At 36.4% G+C, this 11730-nt stretch overlaps 1 protein-coding gene across 2 annotated transcripts in view; it reads left to right on the top strand.

Moving 5' to 3' along the window:
* The window catches only part of gtf3c2 (general transcription factor IIIC, polypeptide 2, beta), a 19727-nt gene extending 10469 nt beyond the window's left edge, over positions 1–9258 (top strand). For both annotated transcript variants that reach the window (XM_008397192.2, XM_008397193.2), the window contains exons 12-20: positions 671–702; positions 1164–1293; positions 1433–1577; positions 4067–4228; positions 4868–4946; positions 5659–5778; positions 5872–6051; positions 7214–7321; positions 8971–9258. In XM_008397192.2, the coding sequence (XP_008395414.1) occupies positions 671–702; positions 1164–1293; positions 1433–1577; positions 4067–4228; positions 4868–4946; positions 5659–5778; positions 5872–6051; positions 7214–7321; positions 8971–9198 (1184 nt within the window). In that variant the 3' untranslated portion in view covers positions 9199–9258. The remainder of the gene's footprint in view (positions 1–670; positions 703–1163; positions 1294–1432; positions 1578–4066; positions 4229–4867; positions 4947–5658; positions 5779–5871; positions 6052–7213; positions 7322–8970) is intronic.
* Positions 9259–11730: the final 2472 nt, after the last annotated feature.

The following is an 11730-nucleotide window of genomic DNA, read 5'->3' as shown; positions in this document are numbered from 1 at the left end:
CTATTCCTCCATCCATCTATCTATTCATCCATCCATCTATTCATCCACCCATCCATCCATCTATCTCTTCATCCATCCATCCATCTATTCATCCATCCATCCTCCCATCTGTGTCTTTTCACCTCTTTAACCTTTCTCCTTAAAAATGTGTTAAAAACTCTGTTAATCTGAGTTTGTAAAGTTTGACATTTTGACCTGAATATGTAAATTATTACTTATGTTATTGTAAAACCCAGATGACAGCACTTCCTCTGCGATGGCGTGTGAACGTCATTCATYCATCTAAAGCTGGACCGGATTCAGTAAAGGAGTAGTCTGTGTTTTACTGAGGTTGTGGTGAAGTGATGGATAGTTTGGGTGAATTAACCGGACACTATTGATCCGAACCGCTACGAATCCAAACCGGAGGAGGAGGGAAAACTAATGACCTAGAACAGCCTGATACCTTTTTCTCCAACCATTAAACACAGAAATGATCACTTAGAAAACCACTGCTGAATCAGAGCCAGAAGATCCACAGACATGATGGGTTTTTATTCACTTTCATGCATCTTGAAGACTTTTTTCATCCATGACATCTCTTATTTTCTTACAATGTAAATTTGCATCTAGAAACATTTCAAAATGGAAATATGTAACTGAATTTGTTGATGCTTTTGTGTCTTTGCAGAAAGAAACGATGAAAAACCACCAATTTACAAGGTAGGCCCTGTTTCTACGTCTGTCTGTCATTTAACCCTGTTGCGCCGGATTTTCGAGCGTCTGCCTAATATAAATCTTCCTTATTTTAATTGTAAGTAGTTCTTTAAATGTCCTGTGAGATGATATACTTACCCATTTATCCATAACAACCGGAACTTTCAATATCCAGCAAGTTATTTTCGCAATATACCGTCTATTAAACGAGTGCCCCCCGGATTAATTACGCTCTCTGCAGCTGCGAAGTTTCCGTATTAACCCGATACTTGCTGGAAAGTGCAACGTCTGCCCTTTCAGAAACCGTTGGAATTTTTCAGATAGCGCTACGTGTGGCGGAATTACRATACTGCAAATTTAGAGGTGTCGCCGCCGACACGTCCAGTCTAGAAGGGTTGGCCTGGAGGAAAGTACAAAGTCATGTTTGTTTTGTGTGCTTTGCATTGTTTCCTTCTCATTTTCTGCAGGCGCGAGGCGTGATTACCCTGAAACTGGGCTGCATCAAATCTCCTCGTGCCGAAAGGAGCGGACAGGTTCTGTCTATGGACTGGCTTCCTCAGAAACCACACAACATAATGGCTGTTGGATTCTACGATGGTACAAATTGATTTTCCTGATTCTGGAAGAGCAAACAAATAACCTGGATCTTTCTCTGTTGCTGATTCATTTCTTCTTGTAGTAAATATTTTTGTCTTTTGGATTCTTTTGTTTCTTTAGTCCTTTTCTCTCCTTTCAGGTGTTGTTGGACTCTTCGATCTTTGTACAAAATCTTCCCTGTTGCGAGTCAGAGAGCCAGACCGGTCTTTGACTCTGCTGCCCTATCGATCGATACTCGCTCACGACAACGCCGTCAGAGCTCTGGTCTTCTGTCCTGCATCCAGGTGAGCTCTTCTCCCGCTGACTGTTGGAGGATGCAAAGATTTTCTAGATTTTATTGTGCCTCCATGTTTGTGATGCTGAAAAAGTCCAAACTGTCTTTTGAATTTAATTTCTTTCAGGGCGTAAATACCTTCAAAAATTAACATTTTTTTTTTTTTTTAAACTGACGCATCAATCTTCTACTTTAAGGCAATGTAAAACTATAAAACAAGTTTAAAAAGTGGCTGCTAAACCTTATTTTACACAAATTTGGGCTCTTTGAATCAGCCACTCTGCTGTCTGAACTGGTTCAGGGCAATAAGCGCAACATCGCTGTTGACAAAATTAGCTTTTGATGTTGTAGAGGATCTAGAATTGGCCCCTGAGGTGCTCCAATGTTAACTTATCTTTATGTTAGAAGCTTATTAAAGAGTCTAACAATAGTCTTTTTTTAATAGGTAATATGCATTTTCTGTATTCATGCCTATGAAATATGCATATTTTCTTTTGTTAAAATTTCAAGTGCTATAGCTGAAATCAGCAAATATGTCCGACCCCCTTTAAAAATGCTAAGAGCTGCCTATTTTAATTATTCAAACAGCAAATATACTTTAATATCTTACCACTACAACAGAAGCTAACATCTTCCTTATTTCAGATGTACAGCCAATCAGTGCCTAGCAAAATGAATGGAGCTCCCCGATTGGCTGCTTTGGAAACGGCAGCCATCAGTGTGTTAAGTAGCATTGTGCTAAGGTATTTGAGCTTCCCAAGCTGCTTTTTCTTTAAAATATGTTAGATATGCACTGCAAAAAAAATCTATACATAGGAAAATGATCCACAAATATTTTTTGGAGGTAAGTTAGACAGAGAAATTCACAAATACTGAAACGTGATTCTATTTAGAAAAGTTTTTTTGAATTATTTTGAATTATTTTGTCCAGAAAAGACTAAATAAATCTTGATGTTTAGATTTGTAATGTGTTTCCTGAATAATAACTGTTTTTGTTGGAAATAGAGCAGCTATAGGTGATGATATAAACAAACATATCTGTGTATATCTTTCAATATTTCACCTCATTAAGCTCTGCTGCTATTTTCCCATGAAATCAAATCAAATCAAATCCCTCAACCGCTTCATTTACAGTGGAGGGGAAGAAATATTCTCCTTATATGTTAGATACTTTACCTGCTGTCTTTTGTGACAACAAAAATGTGGATTTACTGAGATTCCAACAAGAACTTAAGTAATATTTTTGCCTTTCTCCTGTCTCTTTGTTTCATTACGACATGATGAAGATCTTCTGGTTAAACACGTTAATCTGCAGCGCTGCGTCGCAGCAGCTCGCTCCATCAGGCAGTGAAATTAGGATGGTAGTTAAAATTTCTGCAACTGCTCAGTGCGACTCTGTAGAAATCTTACATTCTCATTTGCTCAGTGCTGGAAGTGACAAAAATCAATTGAAACGGTTGATTATTCAATTAAAATAAAAGGGCAGTTTAACTTTGAAGTCATTTCTGTTTTACTAAGTTGTAGTTAATTTGGCCTTAAATATAAATCAGTTACAGATACATGATGTTGATGTTAAACTTTTACTAAAATATAGAATATATGTGTTTTTAAATTTTTATTTTATTTAGAGTTTTATTTCTTGCATTTACATTGTTAGTGTGTCGTTTTAGATCAATCTTAGTGGGAAAAAGTATTAAGTTCATGTTATATTCTGTGATTATTCTGTAATTGTTCAGTTACATGAAAAACATAAGAGCAATTCAAGGTTTTAATTTGTAATAATTCAAAAATATTTGGAATATTTTGAATTCTAACTATTTTAATTATTTTATTACTGATATTTTTGTCTTGACTCTTAGGTATTCATTCTTTTTGCTTCATTTTTGTCCTTAGTTGTTAACCTGCATCCATGTTTTGCTCACTGTTGATGATATTTCATATCTTTTAGTATTTTATTACTTCCTGTACATTCAGTAATCTAGAGGAAGTCACAGTGAGACTTCTGCACCAGTGGATTTAACTTTGTATTCACGTTGCATCACTGCAGCTCCTATGGAAACGTCTGAATAATTAATGGTACCATTAACAGCACAGCAGCATCATTTTTTTCTGGGCAAATCTACAACTAATTAGTTTTGTATTTTTAAAAAAATCCTAATTTTGTGTTTTTGCACTTCAGCTGCTTGTTTTATGTTAAAACAATAAAACAGGATATCAGTTGGATTAAAATGAATAGAGAATGTTAAAATTGCAAATGAAGAATATGGAGCTTTGCTTTTCTCTGTTCAGATTCAAAAACCTTTTTTGTCCTCAGATATGAAGGGAACAGATTTTCTTTCCATTAAAACGTATTGATTTCTGCATCATCAGTTGTTTACGGCAGACTCTGCCTGCAGAGTTGATCAATGAGAAGAAAAACGACAAATTTTTTTGTGTGTGTTTCACCCAATTCATTTGGATTCATCCAAATGACTCATTCATTTCCCGAACTGTTGACAGATACTTGTTGACATCAGCGGGTGAGGACCGCTGCTTGAAGACGTGGGATCTGAGGAGGCTCGGTAACATGGTCAAGGTCCAGAAACGCTACCTGACCACTGAGCTCTGCTGGCCGCTGGACTCACCTGGGGTTCTGGTTGCCCAGGAATCTGCCTTCGTACCGTAAGAAAGCTCCTAACCCAGCGTCTGTTGTCATGGAAACACTGTATAAGATTCATTATGTACATGCATGATGCCAAAATAGTTTATTTGTTGTTATCATAAACATGTGCATGTGTCTTTTTAGCAAACTGAGTCATTTCTGTTCCATAAACAGATGATTCACCAGGTATTTTAAATACAGGCTAAAAAGGACTAAAATCTGTCATTTTGAGTCTGGAAACATAAAAACATGTTTTGTTGATTTAAAATTAAATGTGTACCTTCAGAAGAAAAATCTGCAGTTCACTGAAAAGCGTAAAAAAAGAGAAAATATGTTGTCCTCCAGAATTTAGATGGAAACAAAAACAAGAAGGCGAGATATTTTCTACTCCTCTTAAAACTTAAATACGATAATTTTACAGTTTCATATCTTTTTTTTATATATATTTCAACTAAGAATTGTTTTGACTCATCTAAGCCAGTGGTGAATTACACCTCTTATTAAATCTAGGGCTGCATTTATAGTTTACAAAAACAAAATGAAAATGTGCATTTTCATAATTTCTTGAAATATTCGAGGCCAAATGTTGCACTTTTTCTGAATGAACTTTTCTCAAAATGTGCTGGTTGATTCCACATGTTCTGCTGATGTTGTTTTAGGAGGAGTTCAGTTGGAGTTCATTACGTTGATCACTACCTGCGCTCATACTTTGCAATTCCTCGGAGTACATCTGTATGGGTGAGTGAAACCTCCATCCATTCATGTTTCATGGCTCCATGCCTGGAGCCATGAAACATACTGGGCATGTGGAAAAAAGATAACTTTACAACATTTCCTGTACAAAATTTGTATTGTGGATGTTATAAAATGCTAGTTTTATCTTTATTTTGGGGTTTTGGAGCAAAAAATGAGATAGAAATCTGTAGTTTTTTAAAGAAAACTGAGGAAGAATCGCATGCAGTGATATCTTAAAGTTTATGGTCTAAAACGTGAGTTAAGATCCCACATCATGTCCGTGAAAAATGACTTTTAGACTTTAAAATAAATCCCCTAAAATGGAAAATTGGCTCAGCTTCTGCTGGCAGCAGCTTCTGCTTTTCCCATTTTATTGGCTGCTCTTAAAGGGAACCACGACTAGTTCAACACATTGACCTAAACATGTTGTAATCTTCCTATTAACCTCAAAGTTGTTGTTTGTGATACATGAAAATCATATTATTGCTCTGTCAAGAAAACACTGCTGTTCTGGTTGGACCAAGCTAGCGCCTTAGCATCTAACATATGTCATCTACCCAGAATGCTTTGCAAAGTAAAGAGCCTGGTGACATTTGTTTGACAATATTTAATTTAATTTATAAAACCTGAGCATATCTTTCTGTTCAGGATATTTAATATTTTCCATTCAAAACTGATCTTCATGACTCTGATTGGTCTGTTTGTGTCGCCGCAGTCCTTGTCTTACTCTGATTGGCTGCACACCGTGATGTCATCAGATATGCTCGGCGAACTGATTCTCGCCATCTTACCGCTGCCCAACTGCTCTGTCAAGAAAACATCCTCGAGACGTTTTGTAAGTTCTAGAAAAAGCCATTTTTCCACGTTTTGATTGATTTTTAAGTTTTAAAGATGTAGAAAGTCTGTTTTATAAATTATTTTCCCTCAGCCTGCCTACATCACATCTATGGAGCCTTATGAAGCACAAGAAGGTGAGGAAGAGGAAGGACAGGAAGCAGGAGAGACAGTAAACGATGAAGACAACGGAGATTCTCGTCTTCACCTGCAGTTTCAGACGTACAAACAGGCTGTTAAGAAATACTACCTGCACTTTAAAGACTTGGACATGGTAGGTTGGTGGTCTTTTTATCACAGTAGTAATGTTTATTGATTAAAACCAGCATAAATAACTTCAGGATAGAAAAAAAAAGAACAAAGTGAGTAAAAGTCATTTGAATCCGATTTGAAGACTTTTTCTAAAGTGATATTTTTATTTTCACAAATCTACAACTGTAGAAGATCTCAGTAAAATGTTTTCTTACATCCAGTTTTTGGTTTTAATTGGCAGATTGTTACCTAGTTAGTCATGTTATATGTGTGCAGTTTCTATATATTCAATATTTGGACAATTTGTGCAAAGACAAACGTTTGCATATTAATCTATGGTTGAAGATTATAATAAAGAGTGAATATGTTCCTATATACGATTTGCAGGAGCATGGATTTGATTTCAGAGTTTTCCAGGTTTGGATACATACAAAAAAATGGCATTAAAGACATTTTATTTCTAGATTTTGTTCACTTTTTCACCGTTTAAGCATTTCAGTGACTCAAGTAATCCATCCTTCCTTTGATCCATTCTTCTATTTTTCCATCCATCTATTCTGAAAAGATTCTTGTAAGTTAGTTTTGTCTTATTTCAAGTGGAATAAGAATTTGGCACTATAAACACTTAAAGAAGTTCCTTATTTTCCTCTAAAAAAAAAAAAGAAAAAAAATCTTACCAAGTATTTTTGGTTTGGTTTTTAATGAAAATATCTTGGTGCACTTGAAATAAAACAAAACTTACAAGTAACTTTTCAGGAAGATATAGGAGCTTGTTTTAATTAAATTAAATTGAATATGGGAAAATATTTTGTTATAAGTGAAATAATCTCCAGTGGAATAAGAACTTTTTCTTCAATATTAAGGAATTACTCAATTAATACAAGCTAATGTAACTTGAAAGCTAGTTTTGTTTTTCTTCAAGTGTACAAAGATATTTGTAGTAGATAATAGATCTAATATACTTTGTAAGACGTTGTGTTTTTGCAGTGCAGTGACATCAGTAGCCTGGTTGTTAGCTTAGTTAGCCCAAGCTAACTGCAGGAGAGCTGAGCCAGGAGAGATTCATTCATTTTTCATGCAAACCGTCTGAAAAGAGTTTAGAAACTCGCACTGTTGGAGTGAAGCAGTTCATTGTTTCCATTACTTGAATATTTAGTGCTAATATTCGTCCCTTTGACTTCCAGCGATGCCTGACAGGACTCAGTAAGCACGCTTTGTGGAAACACATGCAGAGCACAGAATTAACTGCAGTTGTGAGCCTGGATGACATGCCGCTGGCTGCTCTCTACCAGGTACGTTTACAACTTTATCTGTTTCTTCACACTCATTCTGCAGCACATATAGGGAGGAAAAAACTGAGTAAATGAACAGATAAGTACCAGAAAGAAATCAAAGGTGGGATCTGCCTCCTTCTCTGATGGGCAGCTATAAAGTCAGGCCAAATGTAATGATGTGGAAAATGAGAAAAATGTCACTCCCAGCAGGAGGAAGGAGGGGGAGATGGAGAGCGGCCATTTGAGGATATGATGTGTTTAATTTAAAAGGCAGAGTCCAGGGAGCGGCTTTGCCCTTCAGGGCGAAGTGATCGACGGACACTTTATGGGTCAAAGAATCCCTCACAGTTTTTTTTTTCCATCTGAAGGGAATAAATGGTTAAGAATGAGTCAGCAGAGAAAGAAAGAAAAAGTTAAAACCACTGGGAGGATTTACAGGAAGTTTTATCGACTTCCTCAGAGCGACGGCCGAGTCGTTCATAAATGACAACAGGTTTACTTAAAGAAGCTCAGATAATCAGATGGTTTACTGTAAATAAGATTAAAGTTTAGCCTGAAAACAGTTTTTTTTAGTGCTTACAGTGCAGACAAATAATGAGAAAAGCTTAAATAATTAAACAGGGAAGCTTGGATGGAAGGAGATAATAAATAAATTGCCACATTATTAAGGAAAGAACTAAGAAGGGAAATGAGCAGTAAGATAAATAATTAGGAATGAAAGAAAATATGTAGATGAATTAAAAAAGTAATTTGATAAAGTAAAGTACATTTCTACAAACTAGAAAAGTAGATTAAGCACATAAAAAGTAAGTTAGCAAAGTTCAAAAGGAAAAAAGAAATAAATTAACTTAATATGCTGGAAAGTGGGCTGCACAGTGGCACAGTTGGTAGAGCTGCTGCCTTGCAACAAGAAGGTTCTGGGTTCGATTCCCGGTCTTTCTGCAKKKWSTTTTGCATGTTCTCCCTGTGCATGGTGGGTTTTCTCCAGGTACTCCGGTTTCCTCCCACAGTCCAAAAACATGACTGTCAGGTTAACTGGTCTCTCCAGATTGTCCCTAGGTGTGTGTGTGTGTGTGTGTGTGTGTGTGTGGTTGTGTGACCCCGCCTCTCACCCGGAACGTTAGCTGGAGAGGCACCAGCACCTCCTGACCCCACTGAGGGACAAGGGTGAAAGAAAATGGATGGATGGATGGATGGATGGATGGATGGATGGATGGATGGATGCTAGAAAGTAAATAAGTGAAATAATTTTCTAGTGAACTGGAACTTTTTCATCAACATTAAGGAATTATTAACTTAAAACAAGCTGCTAATTCTAGTTGAAAAGTTTCATGTAAATTAGTTTTGCCTTATTTCAGCTGTGCTGAAACATTTACTCTGGAAACTAAAATACTTGTAGGATTTTGTATTTTTTCAGAGTACACAATAAACTTATGTAGGTAAGCAGATCAGTGAGTTGAGGTAAAAAAGTAATTTACATAAGTAAATTAGTTAATAATTAATTTACAACTTATAGCAAAATAAATCAAAAACGTTTTTGTTTGTTTTTTGTCTATATTTTGTCCCCATCAACGTGTTTTGATTCTGCTGAGAAACTGGAGTTTTGTGTCTTCACCCGAATGATTCAGTCCGTTTTGGTTCTTTTTTGTCTTCACTCTCCTCTCCAGGCCCGGTTCAACCCGAACATGAGCAGCCATGTGTGGGTTGGTTCTGCGGGTCAGACGGGCCTGGTGCGGCTCCACTGTGCGAGGTCGTTCATCACCCCACAACTCAAGACCATGATCAGTAATCATCAGGCCCAGTTCAGCGCGCTGTACTCGGTCCAGAACCGCAGCGGCGGCGTCCAGACGGCAGCGGAGCAGCGAGAGCAACACGGTTTAGCTCACTGCACATGACGTCAGTCGGTCCTGGATCCACAACAAAACCTCAATAAATCTGATCTGGGTTTAAATGCACATGTGAATGTTATGAATTAGTTTGCAAAAAATGTCCCTAAATACAGATTACAGATAAAAACAACGGAGGAGGATTAGAGACACTGAAGAAGGAATAAAACACCCGACTTTTCTCTCAGATTTTTTTTTTTGTTAGAATTTTTCAATTAAACTCAGAATTTTTACTTTTCTCAGAATTCTAAAATTCTGTTTCTCAGAAATTTTACTTTTTTTTCTTATATTTCTGACTTGTTGAAACATCTCAGAAGAGTCAGAATTCTGAAATTCTGAGGAAAAACGTAAGAACATTCAGTTGCCGTCATTTTCTTCCAAAGAAAGCAGATGAAGAGAAGTTCAGAATTTAAAAGCCATGGACGAAATCAAAAGAATTTTAAACATTTTTCGACTGTATTTATCTTAAACCGAGTCTTCAAAGAACAGCAGAAATCATAAACTCAAAAAACAATCAGTTTGTTTCCCTGTCACATCAACAGAGAGAAATGTTGTCGGCTCCTGGTGTTGGCAGTAATTCAGTCAGTTTCGTTATAAAAACGTTTCCAGCCTGCAGCTAAGTGCCTTTTGACCACTTTTTTTATTATTATTTCAGCAAAAAACGGGAATTTTATTTTGGAATATTGTTTTTCCCTGGCGTGTTATTATGGGATATGTGAATATCTTTATATTCCAGTTATTATGAGTTGTACAGAAACATCAGCATGAATGTAGGTTTTCACCTTCAGCTCATTTTTATCTTGAGCCAAAAGCTCAGGCCTGATGTTTGTTTGTTTACACATTTATTTTAATCTTAATTTATAATTATAAATATGTAAAGCTGTTCATCAATTTTTCATACTGGTATTTTTGAAATGCTGCTGATAATAAAGGTTTTTTATATAAAATACTGACTAAAGTTGTTTTTTTTCCTACAGAAACAGAAAGAAATCATCATATCCACTGTTTTATTCCACTTTACAAAACTTTTTCTGCACATAAAAATGAAACGGCAAACTTCACAGTTATGACACGTTTTATGCCATTTCACCAGATTTCATGAAGGTCGATTGTACAAGGAACAGAAAATTATTTACACACGTGTGCACAAAATTATACACCGAAAATACGTTTCTGACATATTTACAACACGCAGGCGGAGCATAATCGCCACAAACAGCAACAGCACAAAAACAGACGGTCAACTTCCAGAGCAAACGGACCCAAAGTGCTTTTTTTCTTCAATAAGAAACTTTTCAGACAGTAAAGCTGCACCAGAACCTTCACTATGCATGGATATAAAACTTTTCGCACATTGGTCTCTATGAAATTCAGTCATTTTTAACTCTTCATAGCTGTTTTGTACATATATAAATCAAAATATGCGTCACTTTTTGAAAATAAAACGGTGGATTTTATTCTTTGCTTAATCCTCCACATGTGCTGAAATTTTCTGACTGGCAGTTGAACAAGAAAAACCTCAGCATACCCCCAATAACAGCGAACAACCATGCAAGCGTTTGCAATGAACATCAACAAAATGTTCACAAGGTGCAACACTTGTGCGAAACATCAACAGCTGATGGTTTACATTTAAATAGAAAGTGTTACTCAGTGCAGATCATGAGTTTTATGGAAATATTGTGGCTTTTTAACAAACTGACTTATGCTAGCACACATTTATTTTTTGATTATAGCTTCTACAAGAGCAAACTTAAATCGAATAAAATAAATGTTTTGTGTTTTGTAATTGTCTTGAAGTTTAAAGAGTCTTGGGAACTGTTAACATTCAATTGTCATGCGAATTTGGAGCAAAATGTTTAAATGCCACAAAAAAGAAAATGCGAATGAGGCATGTTTCCGTCTTCTGGTTTGGTGCGAAACAAACAAACTACAAACTTTAACGCTATGCATGTAATAAACAAGATGTAGAGTTTGCAAACTAGCATGGGCTGCACATCTCTAAAAGATTTAGAAGTTTTGAATTTGTCCAAGTTTCATGCCTCTGGTAAAACACAAACCCGCTGGTGGATGGGAGCCTTTGCTACATCAAAACCGATGTGATAAATGAGTTTCCTTCTTTAAGACATTTCAGAAAAGCATAAAAACCTTTTTTGCAAAATTGCAGAAGCCATTTCAAAGTTTGATGTTTTTATCAACTTTTTTCCGATGCGATACTTCAAACTGTGTTTTATAAATGTTGCTGTCCTGCTGAGCTGTTTCATTTATACAGCAGCACAAATTTATCAAAATTTACACAACAATTCCAACGTTTGGGTCTATTTAGATCAGTGGTTCTTAACCTGGGCTCGATCGAACCCCGGGGGTTCGGCGGAGCCTCTGCTGCGGAGGTAAAGACACAGTTGTGTAAAGTCGTGATGACGCCCCGCTTCGCCATCACTTAATGCAGAGGATCACGTTACATTGCTTAGCCAATCAGAGGATCACGTTACATTGCTTAGCCAATCAGAGGATCACGTTACATTGCTTAGCCAATCAGAG

This window comes from Poecilia reticulata, linkage group LG21 (genome assembly GCF_000633615.1).
Source record: "Poecilia reticulata strain Guanapo linkage group LG21, Guppy_female_1.0+MT, whole genome shotgun sequence".
NCBI lineage: Eukaryota > Metazoa > Chordata > Actinopteri > Cyprinodontiformes > Poeciliidae > Poecilia > Poecilia reticulata.
The sequence above is the reverse complement of the archived record's forward strand: the minus strand, read 5'-3'. Positions and strand labels throughout refer to the sequence as shown.